The 20,455-nt window shown below is 38.6% G+C and overlaps 1 protein-coding gene across 14 annotated transcripts in view; it reads right to left on the reverse strand.

The window, feature by feature from the left end:
- Nucleotides 1–1,066: 1,066 nt before the first annotated feature.
- BMAL2 (basic helix-loop-helix ARNT like 2) overlaps nt 1,067–20,455 on the reverse strand; it is a 56,565-nt gene continuing 37,176 nt past the window's right edge. For 8 of the 14 annotated variants that reach the window (XR_011811110.1, XM_072041930.1, XM_038173518.2 and 5 more), the window contains one exon: nt 18,101–20,368. Coding sequence is in view for 8 of the 14 variants with exons in the window: in XM_072041930.1 (XP_071898031.1) it covers nt 20,235–20,368 (134 nt within the window). In the remaining 6 variants the exon portion in view is untranslated. Of the gene's footprint in view, nt 7,890–8,000; nt 8,139–18,100; nt 20,369–20,455 lie in introns of those variants that run through there. The other 6 variants (XR_011811085.1, XR_011811086.1, XR_011811083.1 and 3 more) reach the window with 6 other exon arrangements.

Consider the following 20,455-nt stretch of genomic DNA (forward strand, 5'->3'; position numbering starts at 1 on the left):
CAAAAAAGTGTTTTTTAAGAGAATCTGAAAATACTCATCTTACCATACAGAAGTTATTCTCTCTGTACCACCAAGGAAGAAAACGAGGGATAAACGGGTGCAGGATATATCCAGGTTTGCAGTATAACACCATACAGAGACCTTTAAGCATGGTGGTATGTAGGCACAACATGGAGGAGCCGAGTTGTGCTCACAACTGTCCAGTCCCTGGGCTTACTCACCCTGTTAACAGCTGGCAAAGGCAGCCAGTGTGCAGGGCCTGACCCAGCTCTGGAGTCACAGATATCTCTGCCTGGCACGCTGTAGACATAACTGTAGTGACTTGCTCAAGATCTCACAGTGACTCAGTGTCAAAGCCAGCCCGATCAGCTGGCCTCTAGGCTCCTGCTTTAACCACAGGGCTGACCTTCAAAAGAGGAAAACAAGGCAGGTTCAGATATTCCTTACATACTAGGGCCACAAGGGCCTCGGGGGAAGGCAACGGTATCCTGCCTCAATGAGAACAGGAACTGCGTTTGCTTCCCATTTCTAAGAGTCTGAGGTGCATGAACCGTGCTTGTTCCTGGACTGACTTCTCTGGCAAAACGTATTTTGTTGGTGACTCACAAGCGTGGGAAACTGCAACAGGCTGTGAGGCTGATTCACCATCAACACACAGGGTGGGAAGGGATGCTTGCAGGTATCAAGCAGCACACAAGTTAATCACACAAAGTTACTAAAACCTTCTGGTCTAGAGAAATGGGAGGTGGTAAGGAAAGTCTTATGAGCTAACTAGGATTGTAACCAAGATGTCTTACTGCATCAGTCAAAGTGATGCTTGCCTTGCTCTGAGCAAAGTGACAGACAACCATAACAGGGATTATTTTATTCTGAAAGAAAGAAAAGAGAAACATGGAAAACACAGCTCAGGAGGAGCACAAGAAGGTGGTGATAATCAGTTCAGCTACTCTCTTTTTTAGTCTCTCTCTCTCTCTTTCCAGAGAATTTGCACCTTAGGAAGTGGGAGAATAAAGCTTGCGTTTGTGAAGGATTCCTATTTTTTTATGTTAGAAAAAAAAAAAAAAACAAACATCAAAATGATCTTTATTCTCCACATCACTTGTGAGTCCTGTCTTTTTGTATTAAAGGTAAGGAACAGAAGAGACAAAGGGATTTTGTTTAAGTGGGAAGTAAGTCATATCTGAGTTAATATGGTTGATATGAAGAGCTTATAACTAGGACTTCACCTAGCCCATTACATTATTTACCTAAAATAAACCACGTGAGTACCATTCACAAGACAACGGGGGGAATTAAAACCAGACTTCTTCTTTCTTGACAAAGGGTGTGCATGATGAACACAACTTCAATTATCTGCTGGTTAACAGGAGAAGTAGTTGTTTTTTCTGATTACAAAAGTATCTGGATATCTTACTAAAGTTGCTGTACAGACAATTTAAATCTAGATGTCAAAATGCTTTTTCAGACTGCATTTATTCAACAATGTCTCCATTAAAGCTGGTTAGATGTTTTAGCTTCCATCCCAGACAAAGCATTGGTTTTGACATTTAGAGAAACAGAGCAACGTCGTTCGGATAATGAGATGAATATTGAGGATTTTCATGAAATTAAATATTCCAAGATCAGGAGCCAAATAAATTAATGTTAAAATTAGAATATAAACATGGAGTTATTTCATGGGAATATGCAAATGTGTGTTCACCTTTCAGTCCGGTGAAAGCAGTGCTGAATGACGGGAAGAAAAGTCTGTGCTAGTATGAGGGCATATTGGCAAGCAAAACAGCTCAGAAGCACTATCAGGCCATGGGGTCACTCCTTCTTCTTGAGGTGGATCTTCATGCCTTTTTGGTCTGCTTCTGCCATTGCAGATCCTTCACCACAACAGATGGACAGAGAATGGGAGTTGCAGAATTGAGCCAGTTGGTGAATGATGAAAGGCTAAATATGTGGAAAAGAAAATGTAAGGGAAAGAAAATGGGTGAGCACAGCAAAACAAAATAAGGCTGGATAAGCCAATGTGTGTCTCAGACAAGATTAATATACTCACAGTCTAATCTTTCTGAAGGTGAAAGGCATACCTCCTCTGTCAGTTTGGCTTCACAAAAATACCTGCGGCTGTTGCTTCTGGTTGGTTAAACACCATCCTACAAAATGATCTTACTACTCCATCAGCTCATTAATGCACAATTTGGTAATGCACAGGCGTCAGGGCTCAGATTCAGCATCAGCAGCCCTGCTGTGGGGCTCATGTCTCTGTGCCAAAATCTTATATGAACATCTTTAAAGAGGCATTTCTTTTTTAATTCAGGTAACTGGATGCAAAAAAAATCTGTTTCAATGAGAATACTTATGTCCATTTTCTATAACAATGTCTTTAGTTCCTAAAATAACTACTTTATCTTAAAACTGTTCTCAAAGGAAGTTTCAAATTTAAGTGATCAAAGCTATTCTTGTTTCTTCTTAACATCTGCAGATGATTTCTGCTAATTTTGGGTTCAGCAGAGAACCCCTTAAGTATTTCCAAATAACTTACTCTCCAGTTCCCCCTCCTGAGATGGCTTCTTGTAAAACTGTGTACAGCAGTGCTATATCTATACATACACCACCTTAAAATTCAATCAAAAATGTCAAAAAGTTCAGATTTGAGGTCTTTAACTTAGATACAAAACACATACAAGGAACATTCAAAAGAAGCTTCAGTCCATCTCAGGCATCTGAGGAATTATGTTTTCACATTTAAGATAAAGCACAAGTCAGAAGTATCCATTATCTTTTGGTAGGTGTTTTGCAAACATAAATGTCCCCCTTAATCTCTGGAAACCAGGACTTCAAGCTAAATGGTAATGAAAAATCTTGTTTTCTTTTAAAGTACATGCATATGCTTTTACATATGCATATGTAAACGCTTAAACTGGACTCATTAGTAATTCAATATCCTACTTCAAACATAAGCTTATTTAAAATCAAGTGTAAAATTCTTACATTGGCTATTAAAACAATATATTTTTAAAGATGAATTAAATAAGATCTAAGGTGAAAACCATAAGCATTTGCTGTTAAAGTTTTAAAAGAACATAAAATCTCTGAAGTGATGGAATTACTATCTGAACATCTGGAACAAGAGTTGGCTGAACTGAACCAGATTTTGATAACAACGATTTTTCTGTATGTGCAGAAAGAATATTGGAGCTGAACAAGTTGAATAATCTGAAATAAAAATAGCAAAATGTTCAAAGCCAAGAAACTAACAGGGAACTAAAACCCAGAAAGTTGTGAATGAAGATGAGGAACAAAAGCATCACCTCTCTCAGTCCCCATGCTTTGACAGACAATATGCTAAGAAGTAATCACTTTAAGTTCACTAACTGCAAATGATCCATCTGGATGAGTCAGGTTTTATGAATAATACACTACGATGAGCTTTGCATTGTTAATTGTTTCTCCTGTGGATGGCATGTTTTAACTGCATGGTTAGCTGTAAATACTAAAGGAGAAAGCAGTTTTGAACACAGGTGTGCACTGAGAACTGAGTTGTGAGCTGCAGCAGCAGTACACAGGCACCCAGCAGGCTGCTTGGCAGCACTTCTTTTACATCCCTGCATGCAAATGCTGCAGATGTGAGACAATGACCCACCAAGTAAATAGTATTCTCATTCTTGCATGAGATGGGTAAATGTCTTTCTTTGCCAAAGCGGGCCTCTTCTAACACAAGGCTGAGCTTGATTTACCTTGCACTGGTCTTGGCACACTGGCTTCAAGCCGGTTCTCTTCCCTTACCTCCTGCAGCCCATGCTTATTTTTAGTCTAAGGACCCATACACGGGTAAATAATAGTACCTTTGTTAGGAGAGAATGATATACATGAAATAAATACACACATATATAAGCTCTTAAACAACATTTCTGCATGATGTGCTGAATTCACAGCAATGCACTTTCCGCAGCAGCCCAAACCCCTCAGACAGACAGGGCAAAGAGGCATGGCACAGTGCTCCACATGCCCTGGAGCAGGTGTAGTGTAAGTAAATTAACAAGATACAACGTCAGCATGTATGGCAGTGCCTGAGGGCCCAGGAGCACCCAGGGCCTGCGTACCACCCACACAGCTTCCTCAGAGCACTTGCTGACCACCAGGCCCCACCAAACAACAATAAAAAGAAACAAAACTTTCCACTCAAGTGAGCCTGAAAATTAATTTAAGGAGCAGCTTAAAGCTCCTGAGACACCCCCCCCCCCCCCAGCCCTGGAGTGGAGCATGAACTGGGACAAGGTTGGGAAGGGGCACAACCACCCCATAGCACCACCAGGCCAGGGCCTGAGGACACTGCCAAAATAGCACCCAAAGATGTGGGGCCTGGGAAGTGAGACCTGCTGGTGCCCCCAGGCAGGAGGCTAAGCCAAGCATGACTGGGCCAAGGCTTGCCAGCCCACTGGAGTCACAGCTTGTTGCCAAAGCATTGCCTGGAGGCCACCATAGATGTTGCACCAACACTGCTGAAAAGGTGGCCCCAGGGCAGGAATGGCTAGCATGGGGCAAAGCCCCCTTGATGCTACTTGGTGCTTGTGATTGCCACTGTAGGTACCTGGGAGGACACTAGGGAAGGTTTCAGGAGTGCCACCTCCCCTGCAAAGCCCCAGGCCCCATTCCTGCCATGGTGGCTGTCATCTCTCTTTCTTTCTTCACTCACCAACCAGTGCTTCCACTTTCCCTCCCAGCAGGGATCTCTTGCCAGCTGGGGACACGCTGCACGTTGCTGGTGAGGTGGCACCAGCAGACTGACCCGAACCTCTGAATGGGGCTGAGCAGGGTTTCAGTCAGTAGCTGTTTTGGGGTCCATTTTCTACCCAAGGTGTGCTGCAAGAACTTCCCTAGGGGAAAGCATCACCAGGGCCACAGAGGCTTTCCCCTGGCCAACCTTCCTGCCACATTAACTGTGAAGCCAAGCAAAAGCAAGCAATTTAAGCAACTTCAGCCAGGTTTTTGCCAAGGCTGGAAATCATCAGGAGAAGCCAGCAGCTCTGCTTATAATTCTCCAGTCCAGCACCATGTATCCTCCCCACTATGTGCTGTAAGGATATAATTTAGCATTTAATAATGAACTGCCTTTAACATACAAGAAAGTTACTGACAATTTTGTCAAACGGTGCAGGAAGCTCCTGTCCACAGGAGACTACCAGAGCATATTAGTAAGGTAGAAAAAAATCTGTGATGCATTTCTAATGATAAAGTATGATTAAAAAAAAAAAAAAAAAAAAGACCTAAAAGTCATAGGCCTTTCATGCCCTCCATCCACATTCAGCCCACAGGATCTCTATTGCCTACAGTAATCAGTTTAGGCTGTCAGCTACCAAAGCTGCATTATGTACATGTATGTGATGGTATTTTTAAATTAAATATGTCTTATTTTACATATAGAAGAACATTAAGGCAAGCTGTGCTCCTGCTTTTCATAAAAATTATGCAAATGATTGCTCCCACATTAACTGGGAATCACACATCAAAGGCATACTGGGAGACTGACACAGCCCCCCAGTGACTTCAACCAAGACGAGTTTCATACAGTTGCAAAAAATTTTGTCTTATCCAACTGAGAGCACACATATGGCATTTCCAAAACATGGTGGGTTCTGGAAAGTTTCAGGATTTATTTAACCTGGAATTTGCTTTCAGTGGGGAAGCAGCTAGCTTGAGAGTTGGGCACACCTGACAATGCCTTTTGGAATCTCACAGGTGAAAATAATCTCTGTTAACAATGACTCGAGCTTCCAACATCAATAAAATATTATTATGAAAATAATTAAATGCGACTCCACCACCTATTGCTACATGGGAGCATGAGACTGAGAAGAGAGAGCCCAGCAGGAAATGAATGGGGAGAACAAAACTTAGGACACTTCCAAAACAGGAGACATTGTGCTCACGTGCATCTCAGACGGACGCATGCCATTTCTAGTGACTCCAACAGATGCTATGGGAAATGTTTTCCTATGTGCTCCATTGTCTCTCACACAGCCCAGGCAAGCCAGCAGCTCTTCCAGTAAGCAGCATGAAGAGAGGGAGCGAGGTGAGGATAGTGTCATTGTGAACACAACCCAGAAACAAATCCTCAGCAAGAAGAGATGTTTTGGGACATGAAATGGCAGAGGCAAGACACTTAACTAGCAGCACCTGGAGCAGTAATCTCTTCCAGTAGATTAAGACTCATAGCAAAAACCTGCCAATTGATCACCAGGTAACCTGATGCAAAGACCACCAGGGAACGAGGTGGGGCATTACACGAGGAAACAAAGTTTCACTGATGACATGGAGACCATCAAACCTTCCAGCTGTCTAAATCACTGACCTATAAAAGGAGTATGTCAAGGGACTGTGAGTTTTGGAGTCCCAGATGGCCAGATTACACAGCTGATTTTCCAGGCATGACGTATCTACCACTGCCTGATAGCCTTCCACAGCTGCAAGGTCTGTGGGGAGAAGCCCAGCTGAGCACTCAATTATTTTGTAGGAAAGAGACAGCACATGTTAGCTACAGACACACTCTAAACCCTTTGCCTTCACTACTCTGACCTATTTGGAAAATGCCACGTTAAGCATGGTAATCTCCAGTTATTTTATCCTTGTCTTTATCTTCCATCTCTTGCTTTAACCTGTTGCAGATACTTGCTTTCTGTTTGAAACGTAAGCATCTTGTGGAGGCAAGAACAGGACACAACAGAGCTATGTCATGGTCTTGTGGAGGTATATCCCCTGTTGGAGCAGCAGGAGCAAGTAAATCTCTTTGACTGCTGAAACTTGCATCTGCATTATGTTTAGTGAGGGCTGGTATCATTTATTTGTTGGTGCCCTGCAGCTTCTCTGTCTATCTGCTTAAATACTCCCACTTCCCAAAAATGCCCGTTCAGCTCCATAGACAAGCTCTGTCTATGAAGGGGTGGGGGAAATGCCAAAACAGCACAGAATGGTATTTAAAGCAAGCATTAGCAGCCAAAGAAGGCAGATCTGGAGGGAACATTTTTGAGCCTAAGCTAGCACAAACTTCATGTAAAATTATCTGTTCTGCTGCTTGTGCATCAGTGCATTCACTGGCTCTGTATCTTTGTCTGTTAGATCACATATCCACATGCTGACATATTAGGCCAGATGCTGAGGAAGACAGTGTCATTGCAGTGATTTTATGTGGCTATGCCAGCATATACATGCTGGGGGTCAGGCTCGGCATATGGATGGCTTTTAGATCCCAGAGAGGATCACACAGCAAGAAAACAACTACAAGTAAGAAACACGGTGCTTTTTTTTGCTATTTGTTTGTTTGTTTTTTCCCAACCCTGATTCATTGAATTCATGCTCAAAAAAAGTTCATGTGATGGAGGAAACTATTTGCTTTCCTTAGATCATCGCAGTAATAATTCAAAGGAAAGGTACAACTTCTAAGCTCAGAAAAACAGACGAGTCCAGGAGGCAGGAAATTCAGCATTCACTTATGACACATCATTTCTGGGATGACTCAAAAAGAGGCAATTTTGTTTTGTTTCAAACTCATGTCAGAAAGAACACTATAGAACAAATGAAACTAGCTGTAACAAGAGAATGAAGCCTGTGGTAAGCAAGCTCCCACACACACGCTTATGGTTTGTGTCAATCATCTGGTTTGTGTCTGACAGCAAACTAGTGTATTTTCTTACCTACAGCAATACACAATGCCAGCACACTGCATGTCCAGCATGCCTTTTCTTTGCTGCCTGCTGTGCCACAGTCCCCACTGAACAATACTGTGAGGCACCACCCCAGCGAGCAAGCCAGGCTGGCAATGCCCATGCATAGTGGCAGGACTTCCCTTGGTCATTAGATGGGGGCAATCAGGCAGAAGCTTCCTGACACGTTTCTTTGATCTAGAAGAGAAAATATTTATTGTAAGTCCAAGCTGAAGTTTGAAAACTATCCACTGAAGTAGTAAATGGAATAACCTGATTCTTAAGAGGCATTTATTCTGGGACACTCACCCCTTATTTTGAGATGCTGCTACACAGGAGGGAGATCCTCTGACAAGGTGGGCAGTGGCAAGTCCTCCACTTCATAGCACATCGATTTTTGACCAAAAGAGAGGACTGTATTAAGCATTGCTCTGTGTGATGACCAACCTTTGTGAAAGACAGAAAGAACAAATTAACTTAAAAAGGTAGGAAACGGGAAGAAACTGTGAGAAGAACCACATGCTTGGTTTCAGGTTTCATCCTGCTGCACCTCCTCGTCTGAGGCTGGAGCTGTCCTTGAAGCAGTGGGGCTGGGCTCTTTGTGCATTCCCTATCTGTGCTCCTCGCACAAGCCAGTGATTCAAATCAGTGACTTTTACTTTAGCTGTTCCAATGTGCTTTCTGGTAATTGGGATGAAATTTCATTTTGCAGAATTTCAGAGAAATCTAAATGCCTTTTTTTTTTTTTTTTTTCCTTTGGTCTGATATGAGTACTCTGTTTTCTGAATACTCTGGGTAACTTTCAGTGACAGCACTATTTGGCCCAGTAACAGGCTCATGGGCATCTCTGATGGATCTGAGAGGAGCCTCTGTAGTCTTCATTAGTGTGTGGGGCTAATAAAATAACACCTGCCATTGGCACTGTGCTGCATTGCAGAATTACGTCCTCTGTGCATCATTATTTGGGATTGAGCACTCAGCTATACAGAAGGCAGCTGGGTGGACTATTGTGAGACAGGAAATACTATAGATAGCAGCACTGCACTGAGCTCACTTTTAGCACTTTAGCTCATCTTTACATACCGTTTTCTCCAAAACCTTAAAAACGTCAAAGTCCCAGTTAGATTTACTGTCAATCTGGCAAGAATTAAATATAAACAGCAATTGCTATGACAGAACTGTATAGCTAATGTGCACACAAGTTCTTCTTTTCTTCAGACAATCACAGATCAACTCCATATGCTGGCTTCCTAGTAAACAGCTGCGTCCCAGCTATTGATTACACTTTAATTAATCAAGCTGGAAAATGTCATTTCTGCTTGCAAGTGCAGTTTTTCATATACAACTCAGGTTTGGTTCATCAGGCTTATTCTACCTTTCAAGAAGAGTTACCAGGAAAATCTTTACTTTAAGGTTGTAATGTTCCTCACCAGACAAGAGCCAGCAGCTTCAACTTGTTGAAGTCCAGCCACTATAGTGTTATCTGATGTTTTTTCTCTTGATTTTAACCCAACAGGGTACTAATTCATTAATAAATTGGCAAGAACTTTTCATCCCATCCCTGACTATGACACTGATTTCATTACATTAGTATGGCATTAGTTATCCACTCTATACACTGTTCATTAATGTAGCCTCTAGCCTGACAATAATTACATTTGGCAATTATTAACTCCCCATATGTGCTGCTTTCCCAGGAAAACTAGCAGAGTATCACTAACACCTAGTGTCCCTTTGCACTTTATGGTCCTTTTTACTGTAACAGTCAAGCAAATATGCTCAAAAAAAAAAAAAAATAAATAAATAAAAAAGGCCTTTGAAGTGTGGAGTACTTTGAGCTTTGTTTTCACAGGTGGAAGAGGAGACAATGGTATCATGTGAATTCCAAAGGTCACACAGGCTGTCTGCGGCAAAGTAGCAACACTCTACACAGCTATCCCAAGCAGCAAGCTAGGTGTTTACAATGGATGATTGTTGAACTCAGTATCCTTCCATGCATGATGTAAGATAGGATAAGAATAATGATAAGGAAGTGTTCCCTGTTATTTTCCTTCACTTTTGAGGGTTTACAAAAGTTTCTACATCAAGAGACATTTTTGAATGCAATTTTTAGTGTACCTAAAGAGGCCTGCTCTAGCTCCTTGTGAGGCTGAGGAAAAAGTAGCAATGGCAAATGAAATTCTAGAAACTGTTGGTAAAGTACTGTAGTCCATCCATGTGCCCAGCCATTGCCAAAAAGCAAAGCTACTGCAAGCAGCATGTGCCTCACTCACGCCCTTTACCCAAAAGCACAGGATTTTATAAAAAGTATAGAATCTTCTTGTGATGGCCTCAGCCTTATGCTATTGAAAATGCATAGAGTTTTTGGACTTCAGCTCTAGACCCTGATTGGCTCTAAAATAAGGATAAATATGGTCCCAACAGTTTTCCTAGCGTGTTGTCTCAGCTCAGCATTTTGTTTCCTGCTTGCCCCTATCAACCCCAATTGTGGGGATCCCCCTTAACCTGGAGTCTCTCAGAACTGGGCATTGCAAACATCTGCTCTCATTTGCACACTACCCTTTTATGACAAACTGCAAGCCTACTAAATTTGTGAGGATCGTAACTAGTGAGTAGGGCCACCCCAGTTTCTGAGGCATAAGAATTCATGTACTACAAAACAAGTATGATCACAACTGGTGCTACATTATAACCTGGGTCTGCAAGCTTGGCATAGCAGTCAAGGAAACCAAAGGTGAATTTAATGCATCTTCTCCAGCAGAGGAAATATCTCTGCTTCCAGGTTGAGATGGGTGGAGAAACTGCACAACTGCAAACTATCTATGGACTAAAAGCTTTTAGCACAGCCTTGGGACAATGTCATTTGATGTCCATAACCAAGTTCCTACTTCTGTAAAAAAGGCAGTTTTAGAAGGTAATTTTTTAAGATGCATTGTCTAAAGGCACATAAACCTATACATACAAATGCCTCTAGTATTTTTATCCTATGTTGTAGCAGTCCTCGAACAGTGCAATTTCATTGTTAACATTATTATGCTAACAAAATCCAGATTATTTTAGCATAAATAGAGGATTAATGAAAAAGACACCACCCAGCTTCCAAAACTACAAGTAAAAACCACACAGCAATAGTAAGCTTCAACCAGCAGTAACATCTATGTTATCCTAACAGGATTCCCAATTTGATTATTTAATTAAGCTTCTCAGAATTAAACTCATTTAAATGATGCAATTCTGCCAGAGTACTGATGAACCAAATCAAAACCCAGATAATGAGATTTTCTTGCTTAAGTCAGTGCCACTCCAGGTTTCTCATTATGAAGACTAGGTAAAAACCTACTTGAACCCTCCTTATCAAAAGGAAGAAGAGGTAAGCCACAGCTCTGAATTACCTCTCCTATGATATAACATGAGATTGAGGGTAATGTATAAAAGTCAAACATGAAGTGTCAGTATTGTTGTATGTCTCTGTTTTAATTTGCACTTCTCATTACATCAAGACTTGTTATATATAAGAAAACATGGTTATGTGCAAGGGACTGAAGAGCGTCTATTTCTGAAGAAGCACAAGAAGGCTACATGTTCACTTCTCACGCTAAGGCTTCCAGAGGTGGCACCTCACTCCATTACACACTTCCAAAATACAAGACCACTGAGGGCTCTAAACTTGCTCCACTTCCACAGAAACGTTTAAGGAGAGAAGCACACATAGTGAAGACAGCTGGGAGACTCAAATCCCAACCTATTATTCTTCATTTTCATTATAATTTAGGTGTATATATAGATCTCACCTACTTGAAAAAACAAAGCAACTTCAGCATTAAACCATCGATTTTCACCTTGAGCTAGATTACAAATCGTGTGGTCATTGCAGGAAACTCGTATTTGTTCCAGTAAGATAGAGAATTGTGCTCCCTTCTTTGATCTCCTTCTGTCCTCATGGGCCCTTCCTTTTCTTTTTCTAGCGGCACAAGTTGCAACAAGCAGGACTGGAAAATGTTTTTGTTTCAGTTTATAGGCTTTGGGAAAGTAAATTAATTGCTAAAATTACACAGCAATAACAACTAGAACATTGAGAACTGATAGACAAAGTTAAAAACCTGGAAGTGGGATTGATCCTGAGTTTACAAAAGGGAAGTCACATCTGTTTATGTACGGTTTTGCTTAAGCTAAATGATGTCTGAATTCATGTATTTACCTTGGCCTTGCTCTTCAGCCAAGTTTCCTATTACCATACTAGAACCTCTGCTCAGCCTGTCGTTAATGTTTGCATTTATTATGAAGTTTCAGCCTTTTGAACTAATTTTTTCTCTCATGCAAAAAAATCTTGGCAATTCATTAGTGTTTACAGAGGTATATTCACAAGTAAATGCTATTAATACCTTTTCTAATGCTAATGATCTTATCTATTTCTTTAAGAAATATGTAACTAAAATTGTTGCACTAAAAAAATCTGATGATGCTTAAAATTGAGATGCAGATTGCTTCTACCATTTTTAAACTACACCTTTACAAATATCTCAATGCTATTTTGATGCTATCAGCATTTGCTAAAAACTTTTTTTTTTTTGACTGTGGCTCCACCTGTTTTTTTTTTTTTTTTTTTTTTTTTTTTCCTTTTTTTTTCTTTTTCCTAGTGCAGAACTATTGCGCTGGCACGAACTGCTAACACTTTTGCTTAACCACCAACCAAAGAAGCAATGTAATCTCTGGAGTTTAATTCTACTTTGCACACTCCAAGCTCAAATACTTATTTAAACATGTAGCTAGTTCTGAACAGAGCTAATCTTATGAATAAAGCTATTTATATTAAAATGCCTATGAGATTAAGCTTTTAGACAACGTTTACACCATACCGAGCAGTGGTGTGTCGAGATGTCCAAGCTGGACCTGGAGCTAGATGGTGGAAGACAAGCCAATTAGGTTAGACCTACAAGCTTTGCTGTCATAATTAGGTGATTCCTTTCTAGGATTCACTTTGCATGGTGCCATATACAAAGCAGCGTGTTCAGAACTAGCCCTGGAATCTTTCAAGATAGCACTGCAAAATGCTATCACATAATTAGCAGTACTGGTAAAGCAGGGATCCTTCTGCAGGAAATTGCTAAATCTTCTTTGAAAATAACAATGCCAAAAAAAAAAAAAAATCATACGCTGCAAATATTTTCAAAGAACTTGTGCGCAGTTGGTGTTTTCAAGCTGAAAATGAAACACCTATAATCAATTCGAGGCCACTATTTCAAACTTAAAGCTTATAAAATGAACTTGTTATTTACAGCTCCTGAAGAGCTACCAAGAATTGCATTTTTTTAACTGATGGGTATGTTCAACCAATGTCAGGGAATAACAACAATAAACATGATTAAAATTCTACAACAATTTATCCTTGAGATTTCTAAAACCTTCTATATAATTTGAAAATGTACAGCAGACATCTATGTATTTTAGCTAGATTATTACTTGAATTTCCATCAAGACGATGAAATACAACTTAAAACACTATTCAGTCAAAAAAAAGATATACACCCCTGAGATGGCAGAAACACATGGCATCCTCAGCAGAAACACTGAAGAACCTTTTTGCTATAAACTAAGTGATGTGAAATGTGAGGTTTGTGAAATATTGTGATGTGAAATATTGTTTTGACACAAATATTTTGCCAAAACCCTGCCTTTACATATGACTTGTTCTCCATGTGATTATCAGTGGGAATAACCTTGACAGCAAGACATGAGCATTGCTGCTTTTTCTCCTTCTTAGCTGTGAACTAAGACTTCAATTTAACAATTCCTGAAAAGCAGAAACATTTAGAAAGTGTGGTCTTGTTAAAAGATAGACTACTATATCCACAACTGATTAAGTAGATCTGATATGATGATCTCATCTACAGCCCACATGAATGAAACATATCTATTTGTACATAAAAAGCCCTTGTATCTATCCAATGTTAATTGCAGAGAAAGAACACACACAAAAATACATGACAGTGGAGAGGATTTATACCCAGCCAATTCTTCTACTTTGAACTTCCATTTTAATGGTCACATTGCAATTGTTCTTAATATCGATCTTGGCTACACTGAAGCCAGAGGCAAAGAATCTTATTGATTGTTGTGGAGTCACGTTTAGTATGAATCAGTTAAAATGTTAAACTCCAACAGGGTCATACTAAAAATCCTAGAAGTTGTGTTATCCATTCCCTGCGAAATTCAACTTTCAGAGGAAACAAAATTGCAAAGAACTCCTAGTTCATTCCCCATTACAACTATTTTAAGGGTTGGAAGAAGTTTCCCATGTTGTTTCATAGGAAGGAACAGCTTAACCATCCAGTGGCATACAGAAAATTACACTGGGCATTTCAGTGGATTACAAATAGAAGTATCCACAAATTTCCTTGTACATCAATGACCAAATTAAAAATACCTATTAAAGTCTGGTCATTTAGGAGGAAAATATAATCCAGTCATCTCATATCATATGCCTAATTCCCACATCAGGGACTACAGTTCTTGACATACAAACCAATTGGTTTAAAACCCCTGGAACAGGTTAGAAGTTCTGTCTGATGAAAAACTTCCTGCCACAAAAATGTCAGTCACAAGGCTCTTCCAAGTGACTGGAAGATCCATCTTCCAAATTCCTTGATCCAAAAATACCCGAACAACTTTGACTCTGCTTTTGAGTAGGACAGTCATCATGGTTAGAAAATGTCTCTCCAAATCCTGTAAGCCTTATTCCCTATTACCCAGTCTTAAAGGCCATAGCTCAATTAAAGCAAGACACTGAAACGAGGCTGAAGGCAGCAACCAGAGAAGTAACTTTCCAGTCTTTCTAAAAAGGGCCATACTTACTAACATAAACAAACTGTTCCAGTAGTACAAGCTACACTCAGCACAGTGTCTACCTCCTTTCAGATTGATAAGGTGGTATTTCAATTTCTGTTATTAGATAATCCACAGAAACCCAACATCAATAATGACAAAAATGCAGCTGTGGGTGGATTAGCACAAGGGGGTTGATTATTCAGTGAAATTGATTGCATGAAAATGCAGCAGTTATACCAGCCTAAGTGAGAAATGATCCAGCCTAAGTACTTCAAAGTCCTCTCAGACTATCAATAACCCTCTTCACCATTTTTAAAGTTAATACCTCTAATGCTTATTACCAAAAACTGAAATACCATTAAAGCACCTGTGATAAGAAAGCTTACCAGAATGAGTGAATGCTCACAAGGTTAAATATGACAAAGATGGGAGACAGAGAAGAACCAACAGTTCAACCCCCTTTTCTTTATCACAGAGCAATTGAGAGACACCATTCCACAGCCCCAGTCATACAAGCACTTCACCTGCAGCATGGCAATAAGGCAGCGAATTGCATTTCAGGTTTTTTATACAAGTAGTTGTCCTTTTTTTTTTTTTTAATAAAATTATTTTTCCTGCAACTGTATTGGAGCTTCACTTCATTTGATCTTTCTGTTTATCTGCAAACTCTGACAACATTGGACTCTTTCCCATGGCTTTCCACCAAAGTAACTGTAAGAACAATGAAATGATGACCTTTGATTTCTGAGATACACAACACGTTTTTATACTCGAAACTTTACATTCCTTCTAGAATTCAGATACAAAATGCCCCAAATGTTAAAAAAAAAAAAAAAAAACTAAACACGTGCTTACCTTTTTGACTTTTTTCCGCCAAAAATAATCTAGGAGGGTGCTGTAAATTACTATAATAAACCACAAGCAGAACAGCTCTGAAGAACTACGATTTAAGAAGTTTTAAAGCTGTGGGTTCATAAAGGAGGACTGTCATAAAAAACTAAGTCATCATGAGAGAGACAAACCACAGAGACAGAAGATGAGAAACAACTGTTTGCTGTCTCTTCCAGTACAAGCAGCAGTGATCCACAAATGAACTAGCAATCCGTAAATGAACTGGTGGGAGCCAAAACAGATAAGAGCTCTTCCTGCAGTACAAAGGTAGTTTCCATGGGGTCAATGCAGGGAGTTCAAACACACACACTCAGAATAGACATCTCTCAGGCTTTACCAAACAAGACACACCAAATGAAGCTGAGCAACTCCCCTGAGCTGAAAGCAGTTAAAGCTGTTGCTGCATTTACCCTATTCTTTTATTTAGGAGTTGACTCATGCCCATTGCTGCCCACAGAAGAGCAGGCAGTCTTACATGCTGTAGCTGCTCCTGCCTTCCACACAGAACGAAGCACAACCAGCCTGGTGCCCTTCTGAGCTCGCTTCTGCAGAACAAGTGTTTAGCAAGTGATTATACATTGCAGAAGCAAGGCTAAATTCACCTGCATGGTTTGTTATTGTTTTTCAAAAATAAAAGATTTGCTATCTCTTAAATGATAACAAAAGCATTATCTGATACTGCAACTGTATTTGTCCTGAAAAAAGAGGTATTCTTGAAGGCCTTGCAAGTCAGAAGTGCACAAAGATGAGGAATTAAGAAATCAATTTGCTTATTATCCTATTTAGACAAAACAATGTCTAAGGATGGAACCACTCCTGTTGAAGAATTTTTAATCAACTCAAATTATTTTTGCCTAAATACTAAAGCCCAGTAGTATAGTATTCTATATGGTTTAGCCTCATCTGTAAGATTTATGCAAGAAGCAGTCTTTAAAGTGAGATTTAAAACCACTGCAAATTAACTCAAATATTGTATTATTCAGAGTTCTGTTGATCTTTTTATAGTATTTCCTAGAAACACGTTGATATACATCATTTTTACAAAAGAGTCTATTAAGTATGTAATTTTCTCTCAGTCGTGCCAAAGTTCCCTAAATTTTGTAGGACAGATCACAGATGTTAGGTCACATATGCTTGAGATCTGGCAAATGTTGTGGAAGTAAACATTTACCTCCCAGATAGGGCCAGCACTATGAGAGCAACAATCAACCAGGAAGATTTTCCCCACAAACTTATTATTTCCAAAGACTGTGTAGTTCTGGAGATTTTGACAAGAAAACAACCAAAGGATAAAAAGTTGTATGTAGTAACTGCCCATTCATATGAACTTATCCTTCAATTAATCAGACATTCTGATTCATTCCCCTTTCACTCCCATTTCTCTCCCATTTAACAAAGTAAAAACACTTCACAGAAGCTGACACATAACATACACAGCTCACAGGGCCCTTAAATTACAAAATAAAATAAAATAAAATAATTAAATTAAAAACAAAAACAAAAATATATAGCAGGCTGGTATAGTTTGGCAGCAGCTTCCCAGGACCTCATATAAGAAGAGCTGTAGAGAAAGGAGCAGCATCAGTAAAACTGCTCTTTGCTACTTCCAAGAGATGTGAACATTTTTGACATGCCTCTGTTCCTCACAAGGAAGATATGAACTTTCTGAAAGCAATTAAGCTATAAAGAATACAGAAAATTCAATGATGACAGCCATCTGCCACAGTACAGGGAGCTATTCAGACCAATCTTTTAGAAATGAGGTACACACAGAACATGTTACAGCAGCACAAGCTGTCTTTCAGCAGCTCATTCACCACTCCGCTTACCTTTTTCTAGATCCTCTGATTGTGCTGTTCTGAAACAGCTTCTAACCTGCAAGAACCCATACCCCAACTACATCTGTGACCTCCATATTTGTGCAGAATAAAAATATTCTCATATTGTGTGGGAAATAAAATGGTTATCTTCAGAGAAATCCCAAGTGGCACATCACTTTCCAGCTGATAATTACTTCCTGGAATTCCAGGACATTTTGTGAACTTACATGGTGTATGTCAGCCTAACAAAAAGAAGCAAAAGACTAAGTGAAAGAGGCCAGAAGTCGGGCTTTGAGGAAAAGCAGCATCATTTCCACATTAGTATAATCTTCATTTCAGCTTGGATCACAAATAGGAACACACTACAGTCACCAACCAGTGGAATGACCAACTTCAGCCTATTGTGCTTGCAAATAAATGAAAATAGTGAGCCTCACTAGGGACTTGAGCTACCAGAACCCACGTTAGTTCAAACTCCCCATTTAAGTATTTAGAGAATGAGCCTGGGATCTTAAAGCATAAGTACTTTATATTTAAATTCAATGAACAGATAGAATTGTGTGCAGACTAACAGCTGTGCATAAAAATAACATTTTATTAACCTGATTTCATCACATCCTCCAATAACCTGTTCCAAGTCAAAAAAAATCTGTCCTTATCTTACTAGAATTATATTGTTGTACAAAGAGAAATAAGTACAACTACCTCAACTATATTCAAAAGTACATAAAAATTTCACCTCTTTATTCGTCATAAATATTTACAAATGACACTTTTTGTTCTAGGACTTCTTTAAACCAGAAAATTTTGCAAACATTAAAGAGAAAATCTAAAAATTAATTGAGACATACAATATTGATCACTGACTGCAAATGACTGTTACATTTTTTTATTATTATTATTAATATTTTTAGGAAAATGTAGTAAGAATGCAAACCAGTGGTTTAATTCTAGAAGGTTATATAGATCTTGTTAAATAATTATTATGCTCCTTCAATAACAACATCTACACCATTTTCAAACTAATCCAGAATAAAAAACAAACCATGTTGTAAAGAGTCTGTGCAATATTAAGTCATGTATTTACTTATTTCTCTGTGCTAGCCACAGTACTTCTTATTTTATTTATAATTGATTTTTACCTTAATGGTCAAAAACATAGAAAATGAAAAATACATTTCATAATGGCAAAAATTGCAATTCTTATTTTACAGTTGTACAATTCGATCGATTTTTAGAAAATGTTTGTTTATTCTTCTCACTTTGCTTTATGATATAGTCCCAAACTCATTTTCTGTGAAGAAACAGAACAGTTTATTCCAATAAAGCTAAACAACAGGTAATTTTGGCCCCATGTCTTTAAAAAACTGTGAATGCAGGAAATGACATGCAAGTTCAGTGCAAAATATCTAAAGACAGAAAAAAAATAAATCCAACAAGCCATTCTAGAAAACTTGTACAAGATGTCACCAAAAATTCATCATTTCTGAAACAATCCATATCTATAAGATATAAAGCTGCTCCATCAAAGCATAGCAAGTCAATGTACAACAAAATTTTGTATTCATTCATGAAAGGGTAGTCATCCAACAATAGAAGCATGACATCTGGCGGCTACTTAGAGAAGTTATCTTTTGTTCACACTTCAGCCTTTGTAAAATCTGAAAAGGGCTGCCTATTGCTCATCTTTACAGTTCAAACAAATGTAAGAGTGCTTACAGCAGTACCTGTGGTCAAGTTTTAATGTTTGTATTAAACAAAGATGCACACATATCAAACATCTTTGAAGGCTTTCCTTTCATTACGTGAATTAATTAAAAAAAAAAAAAGTATGCTTTTATGATATATAACTGACACACACATTTATCTATACCTTTAATATCAGAAAGAAAAAGATACACTTTATATATTAATGCTATATGGCTTTAAAGCAACCCATTTAACGCCATGTTCTTGAGTAATCTGCTGTAACTGGTATACAGGTCTTGGAAAAGCTGTTCCTCAGAAGATCATTCTATATAGCATTTACTTATAGACAGCACTGTATTACACAAGTATTTTAAAAAGTCAAGAAATATGAAATCACCTATCTCTCCAAAACATAGATACTATAAAAGATTCTACAGAATTTTAACATTTTCCACTAATAGACAATGCTATCTATCCTCATTCTGGAACTAAGACAATCTGGTCAAAATTCTCTAGTTAGCAAATAATTAGTGATGAGACTAAAGTGCTTTATTACAGTTACAGCATTACTTTTCTTAGGTTCCATGCATTGCCCCTCTAGTAATACTTTATGAATAATACAATGTAGCAAAGATTTTGTTTCTCTTTTCTCATACTCTTCTCATGTTTGTGTACTGGCAGATGATTGAAATTATTTTTCCTCACAACTTTTTCTTCCAATTGGTATGATGGTCTAATCCTTGCTCGCAGAATTGTATGCTGCATTTTCACTTTTGACTACAAAAACTGCACTTCTGAAAGAGCAAGGAATCACAAACTGCATCACTTAAGAATTACAAAACCTTATTTTACAACTGTAGTGTGTGCATATTATCATTTTAATGAAATTTAATAGTTATAAATATTTTTAGATTCTGTAAGTAGACTAGGTTCTAGAGAAAGTAACACAGATAACCAATATTCTCTCATTTGAAACAAAAAATAAATAAAAGTGTTAAATTTAAGAAAAAATATTCTGTACATTGTACAGTACCTTTTGGTTAAAGCTTCTTAGAAAAAATATAGCTGTGTTTTAAGCATTCCAGTTACAGATACTTCGGTATTAAAACGTCAAGGTTCCCCATCATAAAAAAAATACTGCATTTTTCCATCGTTGCAGCAGAAACTGTCTGTGAACAAGGCTTCAGTCTTTAAAAATATATTGATAGTATGTATGAATTCAAATGCAACAATAAAAAAGTCATAATACAGTACTGAGGATGTATGGTTGTTGTGCATTAAGGACTTAAAATTCCTCCTTATTTCAAAAAAAGCAAAACTAGAGAGCCCATTGTATATCACTGAGTTCAGCTGGATCTCCAAGTCCTCCATCAGCCTCCAAGTAATTCATAAGAGCAGTCATAGCAGTGTCATCATTTTCACATATTGTGAAGTCCAGCTGAGAATTACCACCTATAAAATTATTAAAATATTTATGTATGCAGTACAAAGCATGAATAATATGGTAACTTTCAAAACAGATTTGTTTTTAAACAACAC

This window comes from Anas platyrhynchos, chromosome 1, assembly GCF_047663525.1.
Source record: "Anas platyrhynchos isolate ZD024472 breed Pekin duck chromosome 1, IASCAAS_PekinDuck_T2T, whole genome shotgun sequence".
Classification (NCBI taxonomy): Eukaryota; Metazoa; Chordata; class Aves; order Anseriformes; family Anatidae; genus Anas; species Anas platyrhynchos.